Source organism: Platalea leucorodia (genome assembly GCF_965183815.1).
Source record: "Platalea leucorodia genome assembly, chromosome: W".
NCBI classification, from domain to species: domain Eukaryota; kingdom Metazoa; phylum Chordata; class Aves; order Pelecaniformes; family Threskiornithidae; genus Platalea; species Platalea leucorodia.
In genome coordinates this window covers 22,396,282-22,418,030 of record NC_138859.1, presented here as the reverse complement: position 1 = coordinate 22,418,030, position 21,749 = coordinate 22,396,282, and the positions used below count along the sequence as shown (strand labels likewise).

At 39.9% G+C, this 21,749-nt stretch overlaps 1 protein-coding gene across 1 annotated transcript in view; it reads left to right on the top strand.

Annotated features, from left to right (window-relative positions):
* Nucleotides 1–1,360: 1,360 nt before the first annotated feature.
* The window catches only part of LOC309601579 (NAD(P) transhydrogenase, mitochondrial-like), a 65,981-nt gene continuing 45,592 nt past the window's right edge, over nt 1,361–21,749 (top strand). The window contains exons 1-9 of the mRNA XM_082334676.1: nt 1,361–1,436; nt 2,329–2,526; nt 11,085–11,314; nt 12,339–12,556; nt 14,526–14,613; nt 15,371–15,459; nt 17,150–17,337; nt 18,099–18,232; nt 20,494–20,685. Coding sequence (XP_082190802.1) covers nt 2,376–2,526; nt 11,085–11,314; nt 12,339–12,556; nt 14,526–14,613; nt 15,371–15,459; nt 17,150–17,337; nt 18,099–18,232; nt 20,494–20,685 — 1,290 coding nt within the window. The 5' untranslated portion in view covers nt 1,361–1,436; nt 2,329–2,375. The remainder of the gene's footprint in view (nt 1,437–2,328; nt 2,527–11,084; nt 11,315–12,338; nt 12,557–14,525; nt 14,614–15,370; nt 15,460–17,149; nt 17,338–18,098; nt 18,233–20,493; nt 20,686–21,749) is intronic.

The following is a 21,749-nucleotide window of genomic DNA, read 5'->3' as shown; positions in this document are numbered from 1 at the left end:
TCCCCAAATACTACCTACAGTAGTCAACCCCTTTAGACAATGCCTAAAATTCTGCTTAGAATGTTCTGGCCCGAGTAGCTGAGGTCCTGTAAATTACTTCAATCCTCTGAGATGAAACAGCAGAAAACTTGAGATAGCTAAGCTAGCAAGACATATCCTAAACACCCAATAACTGGATTAAAACTTTCACCAAATGTAGTTATGACCGCTTATAAATATCCACTAGAGGAGTTACCTGCTTTATCCTAAGTTTTAGACTGTTAGGTAACACGCTTAATTCAGAAGCAATACTGCACAGACCTGCAGTGTCTGGTACTGAGAAACCACAAACTGCAACTTTGTCACTATTCGGAACACAAGCACTTTTACACGTTTGGTTTTTTTATGCTGACAACGTATTTTAATTAGAAAGACAGAGAGCGCTGGTTCTACCTTTTAAAATAGAATATATTATTAATAATTGGAATTATATTGATCTCTATCATACTGATGAGGCATGTTGTTGCACTAGTCAATGGTTACTGAGCCCAAAACACAAAGCACATATTAGCACATAAGCCATAACTCTAAATGCAATTTTTCTCACAAATTTATTTAAAAGCACAGTAGTCTCCTGAACATCTAGTAGTAGGGTATCCTATTAATCACTCTGAGACTCGTGTTTTCAGTGCTTAACTTCACTTCTAGTCATAGTTCACCAGTTGTGAGACTGGAAGCTGTATGACACCGTAAAATGCCTCAGGCAAAGCATATTTTGCATAAACAGTTGCACAGATTTAAATGTTAAAAATTAAATGTTAAATTTAAAAAAAAAAAGGCTAATTTAAACCTAGAAATTACAGATTGTGTGAAATAGGGCAACATATACATGCAATAGTGTAGGCAACCTGACAAGCTGCTCTCTGTAAACTGTCTCTAAACGTGCTATTGCACGTTTTCTTTATCGATTCATATGTTAGTATTTATACAGTTGCAAGAGTTCCTCTTTTTCTTTTATCCTCCCGTATTGTAGAGAGCCGCCGGGCCACCCCTCCCCCGCGCGCAGGCGCCTGAAGCACGAGCATGAGCCGCCGGCAGCACGCAGACGCCACGTGACGGGCACCCCCACTACCTCCTTCCAGAGCGGGGAGAGGGACGCCGCATGACCCGTCTGCTCCGACCTCCGCACTCTCCTAACTCCTTCCGGGTTGGCGGGCGGGCAGGCCCGCCCCGCCCCGCCCCAAGGTCGGTCAGTACCGTGTCGGGGCTGGCGGTATCGGCCGGTGGGTGTGTTGTTCTGTTCTGTGGTGTGGCGGGCTGGGGGGTGTGTGGGGGCACCTTCGCTTTCTCCTGGCGCGGGCGGGGGGCGGCCGTTGCTGAGGAGAAGGCTGTGGTGTCCCGCTTTCGCAGCGCCCAGGGAGCGGCGGGAACGAAGGGCAGGCGGACGTATAGAGAAGGTAGGTGACGCAGAAAGGGTCCCCTGGGAGCGCTCCCAGGTGGGAGGCGGAGAGGTGGTGGCTCCAGGCTTCCCTCTGGGCGGGCGCGATGACCGCCAGCCGTTGTGGCTGTGGGAAGTGGCAGGCCCGGGCGGTGGAGGGCGAGCCGCCTGCCCAAGGTCAGTCAGTGGCCGCGGGCTATAAATAGCGGTGGGAGTGAAACGGGGCCGCTGCCTTGTGGGCCGGGCCGGCGGGGAGCGGTGGGCCGCCTCTGTGAGCCATGGGGAGGGACGGGACGGGACGGGACGGGACGGGACGTTAGTGCCTCCATAAACGCGGACGGCGGGATTCCAGACGAAGAGCCCTTCCCTTCGCCGGCCAGTAGCCATCTGCTAGCGAGGGCGGCCCAGCAGCCGGCGGGGAGTGCGGATCGGCTTCCCTGCTCGCTCCTCGCTGCCCCACTTTTCCCGGTGATGCCTTTCCCACTCTGAGCGTCTGCTTTGGTATGTTTCCTGACGCCTGTAAGCTGCTGTCCCGCTCAGGGTAACTCCTTTGGGAGGTCTGGCTGGGGTTTGAATTGTTTGTCTGGTTCCTTGGGATGCAGGAGATTTTTATTTGTCAGAGTTGCTTGTTTAGAGCAACGGTGTAAAGAGAATACGGTCTTGAGTCACAGAAATATCAATCTGTAGGTCAACTTGTAATGTCAATTCTCTCATGAGTTTACTGCTTCGGTTTGATATTTGCCTTACTCAGTTTGGAAAAAACAGTGGATTTTGTTTTCTAGCTAGAAAGAAATGGTGGGGAGAAATGACCATCTTGCGGCTAGTGTCAGTTGACTGGGCTTAAGCTGGTGAGTTTACATGCCTTCTGTCTAGTATCATTAATAATTCTTGCTTTGTTTTTACATATGCAGCAGGGATTCCATACGTGGCAAGGAGTCTGCTGTGAGGTCTGGGTGAAATGGCGAGCCTTCTGCGTATTGCTGTTAGTGGGTGCTCAACTCCTGGTTTTGGCAATGTGTTACCACCTAAGGTGCATTCTGCGAAGGTGCTGTGTTTACGAATGTTTAGAACCCACCAGATGCTCAGGTCTCAGGCAGCTCCAAAGCCAGGTAAATCGATTAAACTATTGTAAATAATTTTTTATTTTAAAACTTGAAGATAGCTTGAATTTTTCTTTCAGATATTCATTAGTACAGAAAAGACTTAAAATAAAAAACACTCTTAAATTATGTCAGCAGCTTACTTGAGTCAGTCAATTGCAGTACAATTTTACACTGGTTTTAAAGGGCTTATGCAGAAGGTGTTTGTGTTTATTATGAATACTTTGGATCCAAATAGTCTTTAAAGGTAGGTGATCAGAGCTCCTGATGACACCTTGCTTGAGGGAAGTATTTAAACAAATGCTTTTCTTAGTTAAAAGCCTGAGTTCCCCACAAGTTTTGGTAGTGCAACTCTGTGCATGCAGGGGAAAATACAGCCTTCACAAAGAGAGCATCTGCAAGCATAACTATATGTAGATGTAATTATCCCATCTAAAAAAATCTCTTAACTTTGTTCAGGAAACTTTTATGTTGTACCACGTTGAAGAACTTTTGATCTGCATCTTTACATGTAGGGTTTGTTGGTATATTTGTACTGATTACATTTTAGTGCAGATAATGGACAGGTTCAGGTATTTTTTTGGGGGGGGAGAAGAGAAGGGAATGGGGGCATCCTTGGTTCCAGTTTATGATGCGAGCCGGGTGTATGAAAATCAGAACTGACTCTTTTTTTTTTTTTTTTTTTTTCTCTGTCTTACACTGTGCATAGCCTGACAGCTAGAAGACTGGAGAATACGTAAAACTGGTTTAATGATGTTTTTGCCCATTATCCTGCATGGGTCATGTCTCCCTGAAGGAATTTGGAGACCCTGCTTCAGTGCTGATCTAGGGTCTTCTCAGTCTGGGACAGATTAATGTGGAGAGTTAGACTGATTGTACATGTGATGTTTGGTTCTACACATGCACAGTAGGTACTGCATTAGATATTTTGGAGGCTTAGAAAAGTAGCGCTGTTTGTGAACAGAAGTGTCTGGTTGTAAAAACACAGGATGTAAGATTAGACCAAATAACTCAGAGAAGCCTTTGTTGCATGGAATTTCTAGGAATACTAACAATGGCTGGTGCATTTTGGGGTCCTTTCAAATCAATGACCCAGTGTTTGGGGCTTCTGAAGAAATGTGATGAGAAGAAGAGTTTCTTTACTCTGAGGGCTCCTGGTAATCTGTATCGTATGGCTTTTTAGCACAGTTGCATGGTGAAACCTGAATTTCTTTGCTCTGACTGACAGCCCAGGGATCTGGGGTCTGTCAGAACTGATCAGGTAATGGTTTTGCCATCCTATGAATTTGTGGTGTTCCAAATTTTTTTTTTTTTCCGTATTCGGTATCTGAATGAAAGAGGCATCTGTCTGTCTTGATATGGAAAATTGTCCCTTGGTTGGGAGTGTTAACCTGGGACATAGGAAACTAGGTTCAAAGTCCTTTCTCGGATGTCCCGGGTAAGTGCCCTCGTTGTATGAGTTTGGAATCAATCTTTGTATTTGACTTGGACCACAAATTTGATCATGAAACTGAAAGATCTCTTCAGTTTTACTGAAATCAGTATGCTCGTGTGTGTGTGTGTATGTTTTCTTGTTTTTATGAATCGGTTTTCAGAAATTTTTCCACAAGGATGGAGAACTTTGATTAGTGTCGTGTGTTTAAGCATTCAGTGCTGTCTCTTCAGATCTCTCATGTGGAAGCCCTTATTTAAGGGAGAGTAGTATTCATGCAATGCAGTTATTTAATGCTGAGAATTATAAGTTTGATAAGTCTTTTTGTTGATAATTAAGCTGTCCTTATAGTTCATTTTGGTAACATGAGATTTGTCATTCAGTAGAGGACAAATCAAGGATAAAATGGCAATTGAATGACAAATTAGTAGCAGTACTGTTGCCTATGTATACTTTTTAAGTGCTCTTGAATCAAAATTTAATAGCATCTGAAATAACTATGTTTTATTTTTACTTTTTAGAAATTATCTTTGATTATAGTGACACTTGGTAAAATCACTGTAATACTAAGAAGTCTTAAGTTTTCTGAAAAGACTAGTGTCACAGTAATTCTTCTTAAGTCTGTAGTTATTACTTCCATTCTCTCAGATTAGCTTTCATTTAGTCCAGGATACGTTATATACAGGAATAACAGCTGCCTGGGGAGTGAAGAGATTTGGAGTTGGCTGAAAAGTAAACTTGGAGGATGGATGCTTTTCTTATTGCTATTTATTTTATTGCTATTTTCTTTGTTTTTTAGAAACATAGGAATTTTCATACAGGAATAAACAAGTATTCCAGTAACCTATCTCAAATAGTCGCTAGCACCAGATGCTTCAGAAACAGATGCAAAACTTTCCCAAGCCCTGGGAAAGGTGCTTACGGAGTGACCAATTCTGAGGTTTCCAATATGCTTCCAGATTGGTTTGTCCTATAGCTTTGTGACTTTTACCCCTCTCTATCTTAGGAATTTTAATGTCCTTTTTATTTTTATGCCTTTTTCTTAAAATTTCCTGTTTTTTTTTCTAAATCTTGCAGAACTTTGAAACCTATAACAGCTTATTGTCAATTGTACATTATTTATAAACCATAGACATTCTTCTTTAATTTCTTTGATTTTTTTTTTTTTTATCTCCTTACTTGTATAAGAAGAGGTGTTTGTTTAATCTTCTGTACCATTCCCCCCCCCCCCCCCCCCCCCAACATTATATTGCTGTTCTCTGGAATATTTCTTCATCTTCAGAACAGGTGAGGTGGTTTGTTTAAAGCTGATGTTAGAGTAACTTAGAAGTTAGGCAGGTTTCGTATCCTGTTTTCCCATCCCAGAACATGTGGCATATAATCAAAACTTCTCCCTTCTCTTTTCGCTGAGTCAGTCTTTAATATTTGTTGATAATATTTTGCTACAGGCTACTTCCTGAAATCAGGTTAAGGAGATTAAAAAAACCTGTATTTTTCTCTATTTCTCTACGTACAATGTTCTGAGTTTTCTTGATAGTTTTAATTTAGGATCTTCTCTAAACACTCAGTTTGTAGATGGAAGTTAAATGGAGAAGATCGCTTTTATAGTTATTTTTAATTGTTTGATTTCTAAAGTTTGGAGATATAGATTACCTACTTATTTTGTTTACTTGAAGTTTGAGACTGTGCTTTGCACATGTCCTTATTATGCAGTGGAGATTATGTTAAGGGGGTGAGAAAGCACAGTAATAAGAGTGGCTTACTTAAAAATACAGTATTCTTATTAGTTTTTCTAAATTCTAATTTACGTACGTTGCATACTAAGATTCTAAGGCCTGTGAAATTTAATGATTCTACTTTTGATAGCGGCAAAATCCTTTTTGTGTTGATTCTTTGTATCTCCTACTCAATGAACAATACATTCAAAATCATGTGACTCAAAAAGGTGCTCAAGGTATGTGTAACTTGGTCTGTTTTTGGAAAACGTTCTTGATGTCATAAAGCAGTAAGTTACTAAAACATACCCAAGGCAGTTCTTAAAGAGATTATCTGACATAGAGGCTTAGAAAGGCAACTTGGAAGCTTTGTTCCCTCACGCAGTTCTAAGCCCATGGCAAGGATAGCAAATGTACTATCTCAAAACCTAAATCAAGATCCTAAGTTTATAATTCCAGATTTCAACCTTTCAAAAATAATGACTTTGAAATTGCTGAATTCAACAAACCAAATCTGTATTCTGTGTTAATAGTATAGCTTCCTTCAAACATATTATTTATCATATCCTGTCCTGAAGTTTTAACATAGATCTTTTCTTTGCAGTCTGCTCCTTTTTGGTATTAAATGATGTGATAACTCAGGGTAGTTTGCTTGAAAAATGTCGTATACCTGTTCTAGTTGAAGGATGGCAAACTGACATCTGTTTGCTTCTATATTCACTGGTTGCTAGAAATTTGGTAGTGGGACAGAGGAGGAAAGAAGGTGAGAGATGAATGAGACTTGCTGAATGTTTAGCTTGGATTTGATCTCTCAAAGCACTGGAAGAGGATGTAGTCCTCAGTACTGGTCTCTGATCATTCTGCTTACTAAAGAAGGTACAAATACTTTCTATCTGAAAAAATTTTACTTATTTTACCTATTTTTGTTGCATGCAAGATGTAATAATGTGAAAGAAATAAATGAGAAAACACATTTTGCATATAGCGAGTGCATGTTCCTGTCCCATCCTACCTAGCCATTTACTCTTCTACTCTGGTACCTCACACAAAATCAAGTGAACAAAAAAGAAATCAGAAGCATCAGTTGTCATTTAAACTTGGGCCTTAGGAGCTAATCACTTTCCCTGTTAATAAAAACATCAATTTGGACCTAGTAAGATACTATGGAAGGCCTAGTTCTTATAATTGTTGTATACTACCCAACAAATGATAGAATCATAGAATCATAGAATGGTTTGGGTTGGAAGGGACCTTTAAAGGTCATCTAGTCCAACCCCCCTGCAATGAGCAGGGACATCTTCCACTAGATCAGGTTGCTCAGAGCCCCGTCCAACCTGACCTTGAATGTTTCCAGGGATGGGGCATCTACCACCTCTCTGGGCAACCTGTTCCAGTGTTTCACCACCCCCATCATAAAAAAATTTCTTCCTTATATCGAGTCTGAATCTACCCTCTTTTAGTTTAAAACCATTACCCCTTGTCCTATCACTACAGGCCCTACTAAAAAGTCTGTCCCCATCTTTCTTATAAGCCCCCTTTAAGTATTGGAAGGCCGCAATAAGGTCTCCCTGGAGCCTTCTCTGCTCCAGGCTGAACAACCCCAGCTCTCTCAGCCTGTCCTCATAGGAGAGGTGTTCCATCCCTCTGATCATTTTTGTGGCCCTCCTCTGGACCTGCTCCAACAGGTCCGTGTCTTTCTTGTACTGAGGACTCCAGAGCTGGATGCGGTACTCCAGGTGGGGTCTCAGGAGAGCAGAGTAGAGGGGCAGAATCACCTCCCTTGACCTGCTGGCCACGCTTCTTTTGATGCAGCCCAGGATACGGTTGGCTTTCTGGGCTGCGAGCGCACGTTGCCAGCTCGCGTCCAGTTTTTCATTTGCCGGTACCCCCGAGTCCTTCTCTGTAGGGCTGCTCTCAATGCCTTCATCCCCTAGCCTGTATTGATACCAGGGGTTGCCCTGACCCAGGTGCAGGACCTTGCACTTGGCCTTGTTGGACCTCATGAGGTTCACACGGGCCCGCTTCTCGAGCTTGTCCAGGTCCCTCTGGATGGCATCCCGTCCCTCAGGCGTGTCAACCACACCGCTCAGCTTGGTGTCATCTGCAAACTTGCTGAGGGTGCACTCGATCCCACTATGTCATTGATGAGGATATTAAACAGTACTGGCACCAGTACGGACCCCTGAGGGCCCCCACTCGTCACTGATCTCCATCCAGACATTGAGCTGTTGACCACTACCCTCTGGATCCAGCCAATTCCTTATCCACCGAACAGTCCACCCATCAAATCCATATCTCTCCAATTTAGAGAGAAGGATGTTGTGGGGGACTGTATCAAAGGCCTTACAGAAGTCCAGGTAGATGACATCCGTAGCTCTTCCCTCGTCCACTGATGCAGTCACTCCGTCACAGAAGGCCACTAGGTTGGTCAGGCAGGACTTGCCCTTGGTGAAGCCGTGCTGGCTGTCTTGAATTACCTCCCTGTCCCCCATGTGCCTTAGCATAGCTTCTAGGAGGATCTGTTCCATGATCTTCCCAGGCACAGAGGTGAGGCTGACAGGTCGGTAGTTCCCAGGGTCCTCCTTTCTACCCTTTTTAAAAATGGGTGAAGTCATCCTTCTATTCCCTATATGCTATAATTTATTCCTTCCTTCCTCTGCATTTGTGCACTGCAAAAACTTCCAAAAGGAGAAAGGGAAGGTAGTACTCCAGTTTTTATTTTCTCAATGCTTCTTGAGAAGCTTTTTGCCATCTGTCCTGGAGATACTTCCTTTCTGAAATTATGATTCATCTCTGTTATTCTAACAAATTTAAATCTTCTAAGTTTCTTTTCTGCTTTTAAAAGACCAGAGAGCTCATTTCTACTGAGTTTCTTTAATGAAAATCAGAAGCAGGACTTTATTGTGTAGTAATTAGGAGAAAAGGTGAGGGGAAAGTTCTCTTCAAATGACAAGGGTAATTTGTATGAGTAACAGCAACAGTTACCATAGCTTTCAAGTGGCTAGTGCTGCTGTGATAGGGATGCCTTGAGTTGCATGGTGATGCTTAGATGTGGTGTATGCTGATGAAGCACATTTTTGCAAAGCATTGTTACCTTTGTGGTTCTGTTTTATATGTGCATTCTTGCTTCTGTTATGACTTCATGTTCCTTTAAAGCATGTTTTTCTGAATCTGATTTTGTCTTGTAATTTCAAGAATTTTAAATGTTCTCCAACATATTTAATATCAAAACACTCGTGTCTTCAAATTATTTCTTACCATTTTATTATTTTAATTTCAAAGAGAAAGCTAAAATAAAAAAAGAAAGTAAAAATAATTAGAAGTCACTTTGATCTTTCATTCTGTCGTCTTGTTGGATGTGTTCAGTCATTAGGTTTCTTTAAATGGGTGAGAAGACTGACAAGTACAGGTAGATATTTAAGTTCCAGTTCTTAGCAACTCTATTGTTTTAGATTAACAACTCTCATGATGCTATCAACTTATGTTCTGAAAATACATTTTCAGATGTTCAATTTTAAGCACCTGGAATGTTTTTGGCTTTGTTTTGCTTGTTTCTATCTTAAAAAACAAACAGGAAAAAAAAAAAGTGAAAAGGAGGCCTTCCTAAAACATGCAACACATTACTACTCTGGTACAATTTTTGTAGCAAAATGCATAGTATTGGTGGCCAAATTAAAAGCAGATTTGTAATTTAAAACAAGCCTTTCATCCTTTTTTTGTGTGTGTATTTGGTTGTGGTTTTTGGTGGTATGTTGTGGGGTTTTTTGTGTGTGTGTGTGTGTGTGTGTGTTTGCTTGACCTTTAATATGAGTGACTGCTTAGGCTGCTCAAGTTATATTTCATTAATGTATATGTGGTGTAGGTCTCTCATGTATAAATGTCACAATCCAGGTTTAAATTCTGGATAGATATCAGTCAAAGCTGTTGCGGATAGATGTCAGTGAAAGCTGGTGCAGAACTGGGCCTGGGTGCTGGACTGCATGCTGTCTAGTGTAATTGAATCAATGTGGTAGTTTGATATACTATTATTCTGCCTGAGTCTGTGTATTTATAAATAATGTATTTAAATGCTTGATTGGATCAGAGGAGTTTAACTGTTCATGTACAATTTGCAGGCTTCCAGTCTAATATCTGAGAAAGTTAGATGTTTGTAATTTGAAACCTTAAGCTAAAACTGGTAAATGGCATCTTCTGCAGTTTTATGGTGTTATTTAGTAGAGCTCGGAACAAGTTAAGACAAGGAGATAACATTGAAGAGAAGTATAATTGAACAAACTAGTAGACAGATATTCCATTTTTCTTCCACTACTCCTGAATTCACATTTTTCATTTCTGTTGCAACTCTTGGAGTACCTTATCAATGTAATTGTGCCTTTCAATGTACTTTTGTGGTACGCTCATTAATAATGATCTGAGACAACTGTAATTTGGTTTTGATAGACATTTAAAACATGTTCAGTTAAAATGCAGTTCAGGCGTTCAAGCTCATTTGTTTATTTCTTCACAGTAAAGTTGAAGTAACTAGAGAGGGATTTAAATTCTTCTTACCCCAGTTAGAATGTATTATCACCAGAACACTGTGTATCGTATAATTGGTGTTCTGATTTATACAATCAGAACTGTATAATTTCAGATGGGTATGAACTGCACCAAACACTTGTTATTGCTTGTGTGGCTAATTGTGCTGACCTGCTGATGCCCGAGAGAACAGGGATTTCTAAAAAGATGGTATAATTTAAGGAAATGTAAACTGCGCTGCTAGAAAATATCATTCTGCTTCCTCATCCCTGAGGAGGGAGAATTGCTAGTGTGACATGTCTGCATGTGTCTATTGTTATGGAAATTACGCATGCTAGCCACCATAACAAGGTTCAACTCTATGTTTCTGTTGAATCAATAGGCCAAAAAGAGATTCTTCTATAAAGTCCTTTTTATTAATAGCGCTACAGCTCAAGCTGGGTGCCTCCAAAGAGAGACCCCGAACCAAGAAATCCCTGGGCAATTATACCCTTACAATCTAAGTTCCCCACCCCTCACGTGACAGTTCAGACCAATAGTAATATTAAGGTCTGGGATCTTCTTGTTTGTTATTGCTTTGATTTGTTTGTTGTTTTGTTACTAAGTGGTTGCTAAGTGGTCATCTTATACAATATACAGTGGTTCTATATCCTGTTTTACATCCTCTTAGGTCAGTTTCGGCTAGTTCTGTAGTTAGCTTTTCAGCATGTTGTAATATGGTTGTTGCAGTTCATGTACAGTGTTCTATAGGCTTTATTTACTCTAGCTATTAATGCTTAAGCTGCTAGTGCTAAGTTTCGACTAACTTTTTCTACAACACTATACAACACTGAAGAGTTCCGTTAATATCAATTCAATAATCTTTAGTGCAACTAATGCTGTCTTATCTGCCACTCTTACAGGAATTCCTTATAAGCAGCTGACTGTAGGTGTCCCCAAGGAGATATTTGAGAATGAGAAGAGAGTGGCACTGTCACCAGCTGGAGTTCAAGCCTTGGTTAAACAAGGCTTCAGTGTTGTGGTGGAGTCTGGTGCTGGAGAAGCTTCCAAATTTTCTGATGACCATTACAGAGAAGTTGGAGCAAAGATCCAGGGAACCAAGGAAGTCCTGGGTTCTGATCTGATTGTCAAAGTAATTGCTTTATTAATATATTTCCTACCACATTCTTTTTGGAGAAACATATAGGTCAAATTTTTTAAATAGAGGATAACTTCTTATCAAGTTTTTAACTACCTTGGAGAAGGTGTGTTTTCTAGAGTGAGGTAGACTAGTTCCAGACTCTAATCAGACAAGATCCCTGCTCTAAGAAACTTTTGCTCTAAGAGTAGTAACATAGAACTCAAGTTACTCTTCAGAGAAAGTTTCTTGGAATTTTGAAGATGCAGGTTTCTAACTTTTCTCAGTAAGACATCCAACAGCTTCACAGCAACAGTGTGTTTCAGAAGTACTTGTAACTAGAGGAGTTGTAGCTGGTCTGGGAAGACCACTAAAAGTAAAGTTGCTTGAGAGGTATTAGGTTGTGCAGAGTCCTGAAGAAAGAAGAAAAAAAAAAAAAAAAAAAAGACCTTAAACTTGATGTTGAGGCTTCCTTTTAAACGTTTTATATGGAGTTATTCTGTCAGGATTGAACAGAGAATTTCTGTGCACTAGGTTGTGAACAACCCTTTTAAGTAGGTTTCTTTTTGAAGAAAAGTGAGAAATTTCTAAGAAATGAATACAGATAAAGATGGGTTTCTATTGGACTTCATGATTGAAATTCCCTGTATGTGATGGTGCATTGCAAACTAATTAGTGATTCTTAGCCTGTAGAGTTTAATTGGCACATCTGTTCAGTAATCATTTTGCCTGAGAATGGCTGGTTTTGGGGCAGCTGTCTGTCATAAAAGCCAGTAACTGCTGGTTAGAAGTCATCAGAACTTTTCTGAAAGTGTATGATGACTATTGCTGCTCTGTCACCCATCTGCCTAGAGTTAATTCTAATATGTGGACTGCAGCTAAGAAGTGCAGTTACTCAGTCTAGTTGTGTAAACTAACATGCTCCTTCCTCATGTACTTTGTGGGTGGGAATAGACAGACTGCAAGCTGGGAGAAAGGAAGTGGAGTGTGCACTGATTTATTTCCACTAATTAATTTGGAAACTTCTTTCTTTCTTCAGGTGAGGGCTCCTATATATAACTCGGCTTTAGGTGTACATGAGGCAGATCTTTTTAAGATGGCGGCTACCCTGATTAGTTTTATCTACCCAGCACAAAATCCAGACCTCCTGAAAAAACTTGCAGAAAAAAAGACTACTGTCTTGGCTATGGATCAGGTTCCACGGGTCACCATTGCTCAGGGATATGATGCACTTAGTTCCATGGCCAACATTGCTGGGTATGAATCTTATACTTTTTTTTTTTCCTCCTTCTCTCTAGCTTGAGTAAGTATAGCTGGATTAAAAGCTATGCACTTTGATATTCATAGAATCATTAAGGTTGGAAAAAACCCTTAAGATCCATCGAGTCCAACTGTTAACCGTTGGGTATATCTAAACCAATTCTGTGTGTCTATTTTTATACAGCTGTTTCAAGCAGGATGAAGCTGTTGGAGGTACTAAACAACTTTTAAAGTTTCTAATGGTCAGTTTTGCAGCAGATCAGAGGAGGGCTTTTTAAAAACAAACAAACAAAAATTCAAGGCAATTGTTCTAATTCCTGGACTGCTTTGTCTAGTGCCTCTTTGCTCTGAACTAGATCAGAGCAGGCTCAAAGATATCCTTAAGACAGATTGAATACAGATTGTCTGTCATTGGGATCTGATGTTGTTGGAAGAAGGCTGCCAGATTATTTTGTGGACACCAGTAGTATTTATCAACATATATGTTTGGTTGCTTCTCTGTGTTTTTGTTCTGTGTAATTTTACTAAAATATCCTAAGAATTCATAATGTATTTAAAGGTATAAAATCTACAAGCTGTATTTTAAATTAAAACTGGTTTTATGGTATTTAGATCTCCATATGTCCCTGTTAGGGATGGGAAAGAGAGTGGAATGGGACTGTTGAACTACAACACTGCTAGTAAAAATGCAAGAAAATGTGCACTGTTGTTGTCGTGGTTTAACCCCAGCCACCAACTAAGCACCACACAGCCGCTCGCTCACTCCCCCCCCCGGTGGGATGGGGGAGAGAATCAGAAGGGTAAAAGGGAGAAAACTCGTGGGTTGAGATAAGAACAGTTTAATAATTGAAGTAAAATAAAAAAGAACAGTTAAATAGGCAAAGCAAAAACCGTGCACGCAAACAAAGCAACACAAGGAATTCATTCGCTCCTTCCCATCGGCAGGCAGGTGTTCAGCCATCCCCAGGAAAGCAGGGCTCCATCACGCGTAACGGTTACTTGGGAAGACAAACGCCATCATGCCCAATGTCTCCCCTTCTTTCTTCTTCCCCCAGCTTATATACTGAGCATGATGTCACATGGTATGGAATAGCCCTTTGGCCAGTCTGGGTCAGCTGTCCTGGCTGTGCCCCCTCCCAGCTTCTTGTGCACCCGGCAGAGCAGGGGAAGCTGAGAAGTCCTTGACCAGTGTGAGCGGCACTTAGCACCTATTTAGAGACAGCTTAGCACTACTTAGCAAGAACCAAAGCATCAGTGTATCATCGACATTGTTCTCATGCTAAATCCAAAACACAGCCCCATACTGGCTACCAAGACGAAAATTAACTCTATCCCAGCTCAAACCAGGACAGTTGTTAAGAAAAGACATAATTGCATGTTAATCTGCATTTTCAGATATCTCTACTGATGTTTACTTGGTGTCCAGCTGCTCATTCTATGATGGCTAAAAAGCAGATGGGGCAAAAGAAGCAGCAAGGTTAAGCTACTTGCCCTAAGCCATATAGCTCTGCAGAGTTAGGGTATCTTTTTTGAATGTGTGCTTGCTTGTCTAAGTGAGTTTACTGCAAAATTACTCTGGGTTTTGCAATTGCTTGTTCGTGTTTCCTTCCCTAACAAGCCTCAGGTTACAGCCTTTGTAGGTAGGTTCAAAGATGACAAAGTTAACTTTTGGTAAGTTAGCGTTTGTTATTCATATAAAATTTTATTTGAGAGTGTGAATAGTTGTGGACATCCAGTATATTGCAGTCCAAAAGTTCTCTCTGAAAATGCATTCAATGATTAAAAAAAAAGCAAGAAATATGAACAAAGACAGAAAGATTATTAAACTTGTGCTCAATAGTAAAATATTAAACTTGCTTCATCCTACACATGCTATGGTCAAATGTACATCCTTTTGATTGCTGTCCTGAATGGAATCGCGCTGAGCCTGGGAAAATACTGATATGCGTTTGTCCTTACTTGACAGTTATAAGGCTGTGGTACTGGCAGCAAATCACTTTGGCCGATTTTTCACGGGTCAGATCACAGCTGCTGGTAAAGTTCCTCCAGCGAAGGTATGTGCAATTAAACAAATACTGTGGCAGAAGACTATGTGAGTTCTTGAGCACAGCTAACCACTGCTGAACCCATGTTAAAGGCTTTTTTTCCTGCCTTGGGGCTAGTTCTAGAGACTTTGGAAACCCATACAGTTATTCCCATACCAATTTTGTTCACTACCTGTAGTGTAGATTTTTTTGTTTGTTTTTGTTTTGTTTTGTTTTTTTTGTTTTTAACAATAGAATAATTTGAGTTTTATGTAAGCTTGCTTAGTTTTAAACTTCAGACTAGCTATACATGGATGGATTTTTTTTGTTTTTGTTTTGTTCTTCCCAGATGGGGAAAGGTAAGGAAGCAGTTAAGAAAAGTCAGAGATGTTGAGATTTCTGGTGTGTTGAAGACTGTGATGGAAGGGATTGCTTGATTGGAATTGCAGGTGGCTTGGGATGAAGAGAAATGAAAGTAAAAGAATTAGGGAAGAAAAAAAAAGGAAGAGAAATTAAGTAGAAAAGCCTGTATTTACTTACATAAACTGTTAGCTACCGATGAATCTGCTTTCAGATAAGTGAAGTTAGCAGTTACAGCTTTTAAACTGTTACATTTACAGGGCAGCTTTACCAAAATCATTTTTGGCTCTGTGTTACAAAGGTAACTTGTTCAAATTGCTGGTTAATGAGGCATATCTGCTGTTGTGAAAGCAGTATAATGCTGCTGCTTTTCTAACCAGCTCTAGTTTTAGTTTATGCTCCAAGCATGATGATGGTATCATTCTAGGTCTTGATCATTGGAGGAGGAGTTGCTGGCCTGGCTTCTGCAGGAGCAGCTAAATCAATGGGTGCAGTTGTTCGTGGATTTGATACTAGGTAGGTATGTGAAATGGTAATAGCAATCTAAAATTATTTTAAGATTAAGTAGTTTATAGCTGTATTACAGGTGAAAGCACTTGTACTGCACTGAATCACAATTCCCTTGATACCATTTTTATTCCTGCATTATTTCTCCATATTTTTTTTTTATTCCCCAAAACAACCAAACCTTCCAAAGAGTCCATCTCATTAAATCATTCAGAACTATATGAATAAAAAAATCATTGCTTTATGAAAATGAGAAAGTTAGGGCTTTTGTCCAGAGTTTCATGTCTCCCCAGTTCTTGGGGACACGGGGAAGAATAGTAAAGAAAGAATCTGTATGCCATCATCTAGAGCTTGCTTGATCCAGGTTCATAGCTGCTCTCATTCACATCTACTCTCCTGATCCCAGAGAAGCCAGCTAGGAACTCTTTGGAGACACACTTCTTCAATCTACTGAAGGAAAGAAAGAGATCGAGTTATTTTATATATGAAACTCAAGATGAAAGATCAGGAACTGCAGTTGAAGCTGCTTTAAATGCTGCTGTCTTGGGGTCTCTTCTTTATGTTCAGAAGGATTATTTTGTCCCATAGACATTTTTAGAGAAATAGACTGGGAAAATTACAGACCACAAACGTTTTTCTTCTTATTGCTACAGGAACTGCAAACTCGATTTTTTTTTTTCTATTGAATGGCCTTCTTGTATTAAGCACATACAAATTGAATATTATATCTGCATTAAAATTACTTATATGTGTTTGTTTTTATGCAGAAGTGGCATCTAGTGTTAATTAACTATATCTAATATGAAAGAATAAAAATTAATATATCTTCAGGTTTATGATGTGCAATAGGAAAAAAACCTTCACTCTGGTTTGTTAGAAAATCTGCATATGCCTTAAAACAAACTGGAAAGAGTTTTTTTTTCTTAAAAGCATGATCAAAATCTGTCTAAAACTTTTCAGACTTTTTAAAAATTCCCTTCTTTAAGCATCCTTGTATACTTTTATCTTGATGTGCAAGAATGTTTGTGTTAAATCCTCTGCATGTTGTGAATGTTCACCTCACACTGGAATTTAGTCCATCATTATTTACTGTGATATCGCATGATGCAAAATAAATGACAGATTTACAGGATAACTGTAAAAAAAAAAAATCCCTGTGGAAAAACAGGCTTGCTGGTGTTTCCCATTTCACAGATTAAAGACAGGGCCACAGGCTGTGTATTTATCACCTATCTTAGGCATCTAAGTTTGGGCTGTAGACTTACCTAGTCATGACAAGAGAAATGGGTGAGTAGCATTAGTCAATAGTTAAGCTCCCAGCTTTGAGTCTCTTCTCGGAGCAACTGTTGACTGTACAGGAAACTGTAGGCTGCCTTCATTCCTTAGGCTGCCTTCATTCCTTATCCAAGTATCTTCATTAGGGACTTAAAATTAGTGATGCAGTTACTTTTTTTCACTAAACACAGAAAGTTGAGGACTTTAGTTAGTTATGGTCTCCTTAATCCTAGAATAAGCTTTAGATCTCTTGTCTGAAGAAGACTACTACTAAAAAGACCAGAAAAGTCATGGTGGATTGAGCTGCCTCTAAATATGGATCTCTTTTAAAGTAGTGGTTGTGTGTCCTGTCCTGTGTCCCCTGTACACACACACACGCACCCCACCCCCCCCCCCCCACCCCCCCCCAATTTTCTTTTCCTAGAGCTGCAGCTCTGGAACAGTTCAAGTCTCTTGGTGCTGAGCCTTTGGAAGTAGACTTAAAGGAATCTGGAGAGGGACAAGGTGGTTATGCTAAAGAAATGTCCAAAGAATTTATTGAAGCTGAAATGAAACTCTTTGCCAAACAGTGCCAAGATGTTGATATTGTCATCACTACAGCACTTATTCCAGGTATGTTTTACATGCAAGATACTAATTTTCCTTTAGCTTGTGTAAGTTGGCATGTTTGGAGCTGTGCCTGCAGTGAAAACAGAGGTGTTAATGAATTATCTCTGTGTGAACATGTACCTTTTCCCTTCCCTGATAAATGACTGTTTTTAAAGTGTGTGTCTTTTTTTACAACTTTTGTTTTCACAAACTAGCAGTCTTTGACTTATTAAACAAGGAGTAGATAGTAATAAAGTAAGAATATATAGTTCTCTTGCATATTTATTGCATCACTGCTACTTCTGCTATGCAGCTTGTGCACTGAAACAAGTCCAATTGAAACAGTACTGTCTTTTGTAATTGAAACATAGTAAGGTAGAACTTAGGTTTTAGTACTTTGTATTGTACAACATGTGTCTTTTAATAAGTTATGATGTGGAGTTTCTTTTTTTTTTTTTTTTTTTTCTCCCCAGTTATGACTTGAATTGTAAGATTGGATGTTGTCTGTTTACTGAGGACAAAATTGGACTTGTCAGCATCTTTGTTAGACTGCCCATGCATACTTTTTTTTTTGTAATATGCTTGGGTGCAAGATGTTTTGGCATCTCTTCTCTCTGCCTGTATAAACAAACCCTCTGTGACATTTCATCCTAGGTACCAATTAGTTGAAAATTTTGCTTACAAAAATAAGGTTTAGCAAGAGAGAGAAGGGAAGAACTCATCTCCTGAGCTCTACAGATAAAAGCTTTATTTTGTGTTTAACTTACTGTGCCTTGTCTTGTCAGGCAAAAAAGCTCCCATCTTGTTTAAGAAAGATATGATTGAATCAATGAAGGAAGGTTCAGTTGTTGTGGATTTAGCTGCAGAAGCAGGGGGAAACGTTGAGACTACAAAGCCTGGAGAAATGTATGTTCATAAGGTGAGTGTTTTGGTCTGCAGATCATTCTCTGCATGTATTTTTTAAAATGTATTTTGTAAACTGTGTGCTGAAAATGAGTAGCTGATTTTGCTATGTAGGCTTAAGTAATCCTTTAGATTTGCATTTGGTCACTAACATCTCTATGTATAACAATTTGAAGATTTTTAAAGAAACAAATACCCTTGTATAGTGTTAATTTGGTTGGTAAGTATGGAAGTGTTATTTCTTAGACTTCCAAGTCCAGTGGCTTGTCTCTGATTTCAGGGTGTGGTTTGATGTCTGTTTCTTGGTATACCTAAAGAGACAGCAGTAGCAATAGCTTCTTTGACTTGCTCATCACCTCCCACAACTGGAGGTTACAATCCCTGTCACTCTCTGAACTCTGAATTCTCTCAGTGCCAGGAGGCACACAAGGCGCGAACATCGTTCTTCCACTTCGATCGGTCCGCGGCTGCATGCTCTAGAGTCAAGGGCCACAGCGCAGTCTTCCGTCGGTTTCCCCCTCAGGACACGACCGATCCAGCTCCATCTCCTCCTCCTCACTTCGTTACCGATTTTCTCCATCCCCGCCATTTCTGATGCTCGTCGTTTCTGCAACTTTTTTATTTATTTATTTATTTATTTTATTTTTTTTTCCCCCCGGGAGGAAGTAGTTGGCCTCCTGCCCAACCCCCATGACTTGGAGGGCCAGTGGTTTTTCTGTCAGGGTGGCCTTCCCTTAGGCTGCGTTGGTTTGCGGCACCTTCTTCAATTTTATCTGGTGCACCCTCCAGAGAGGGATCCCCTATCCACCACCCAGGGGACGCGCCTTCTAGCCGTGCAGCCCCAGCCGAAGGTACAATCCCTGTCACAGGTACAGCTAAACAGGTTAAGACTATGTCAGTGTTAACTTCAGTGCAAAGTCTCTGGCTTAGCTCAGTATAATTTCAGCTTCAGGAGGGTGCCGTCTTCATATGTCTTTAGCTTTGCCAACGTGAGTGTGTCTGCCTTAGAGTATCCAAACCACTTGTAACCCAAACTAGGAGTAGCATGAATTGGTACATTAAACTAAGCAATTTTGCCCTGGACTGAGCTAACTACTTTGGTTTTGCTCCAATGTTCATTGGCTCAGTTGAGAGCTTGTTTTCTTTTTTGGGGGGTTTATTTTTGGTATTTGTGAGAAATCTACTAGCAGTTATAGAAATCTGGGTGATGAGATTTAAAGTAGCAGATTTCCAAGTTTGTTATTTGGTAATGTAAGGGCATAATGCCGTTATTATTCTGCTCTAAGGAAGCCTGTAGGACATATTGCTGTCATGGTTGTCCTTAATATAAACAGGGCTGTGTGTGTATGTCATGAGTCATGCATTGTATTTGGCTTTGTGGTTTTCTAGGGCTTTTGATGTCATTGCTTAAAAACTGAAATTAGAGTATGTAGAACAGAAATAAGCAGATACTTCCATGAAGAATTTATATGGAGTGCTTTTAACCAGAGGAATATTACCCCTGGATATAGCGTGCTGGCACTGAGCTGTGGAAAAGAGCAGCAGTGCAGAACTACTAGTAGCATGCAGGAGCATTGCATTAAGAAGCCAGAGTTCCTGGAAGCATGCATGGATCTTTAGCTGTAAGTTGCGAGGAGCAGTGTTTTAACACAAGCCTGTTTGAGCATGAAGAGTGTATGACAGCCTCAGCTTCCCACACCTTCTAAAAGCTCAAGAGCTTGATAGCCAGGTATACTCACATTTATTCTTTAAACAGTGTGGATATATTATGTTGCATCTTTACATAAATGTGAACCTGGGCATATTACTTGCACAGCTAGCTAGCTCTGAGGAAGCTCCCTTTGCTTCTCTGTCATGTAGAATGTTGCCTCCAGTGCATGTTCTCCAGAAGGACTGAGAAGATGCCAAGCACTGGGTAGGATCATCTGTTACCTGGTTGCTTTAAGAAGCTAAATTCTGAGAGAATGGTAGGATTTGGAGAGGACAAGCTCTTGCACCAATATGTTCTCCTCTCTCTGTAGGCTTGTTGCTAATAGCATTTAAGGTGTTGAGTTTGATCATGTTGAATTTTGTAACGATTGCGAATAATCCTCCCTCCAGCTAATAACGTTAGAGCTGCAGGTAACAGTTTTAGTTGGGATTAAAAACAGAAATAAATTAAACAGTTTGGATATATATTTCCAGAAGGATGTATTGGAAGAGATGCTGCTTCTTCAGCGATTGAACTAATCCTTAATATTTTTTACTTTTTTTTTTTTTTTTTTTTTTTTTCTTCAGGGTGTTACACACATTGGCTACACAGACCTGCCTAGCAGAATGGCTACTCAGGCCAGTACTCTGTATTCCAATAATATTATCAAACTCCTAAAGGCTATTAGTCCTGACAAAGAGAACTTCTACTTTGATCCAAAAGATGAATTTGATTATGGGACTCTGGATCATGTTATTAGAGGAACTGTAGTAATGAAGGTAAGTCAGTAAATATTCTCTTCTTAATTTGTGAGTACATACTTTTACATTTATCAGTGCTGTCTCTTTAAAATGCATTCAAAGATACTGCATGCCAACAGACTTCAGAGGTTGCTTGATGGAGGGTGTGGGTAATTGTGTTTGTATTCAGCTGAATATTCCCCTGTCCCTTTTTGTGAAGGGAAACCTCTTTGCTTTTGTCTTCTTCTCAAGGTTAAACAAATACCTTATGTGTCTACTGTTGAAAAATAGGAAAAAGATTAAATTTGCATGTTGTATTCGTGTGACAAAAACGTAGTTATTTAAAACATTTTTGAAACATTACTACAGGACCAGAAAAACGTTCTTTTTTTTTTTTTTTTTTTTTTTTTTTTTTTTTTAAATAAATACATGTTTCTGTTCTTATAAGAGTAACTTCAGAAAAAAACCTGGTGGAACTAGAATATGCAGGATAATTTAAGCTCTATTACAAAATAATAAAATACAAACTTGGGGCATGGGCCAGTATGGGCTCTCCTTGTGCAACTATTAGGAAATAATAATCTGCGGTTTTGGTAAGAGGTATTCATTTCTGTTGAGTTTTGCTGGATAATGTTGCCAAGATTTTGTAATGCTCATTAATATCTACTCTGGAGGAGGCTTGAATTGACTTCATCTCTCTCGGACCACTAAAGTGGCATGTACAACTTTTAGGTCTGACAGCTCCAGCAGTTGTTCCTCTAGAGGCCTGGAGAACAACAAGAAATGTGAGACATCATGTCTGGAACCTTGCTGAGGTCTGGGCAGGTACTGATTACAGTTAAGATCTGTAGCAGAACTTGCTTTTTCCAAGACCCTGTTTTATTTTGGATAAATGTTTTCCATTTAAGGAACTTTCCCTCTTTGTTTTGGTTCCTGCTTTCAAGCCCTGTGCTGTGTTTCTGCCAGGCGCTCTTGGACACTGATATTAAATCTTGTCTGAAAAATGTGTAAACCAGTATGGTTAATTTGGTCAGGCTGTACTGGTCATCTAGTCTTGCAAACTTCTGATGCAGGAAAAAGGAAGATGTTGTTCTTGTGGCATG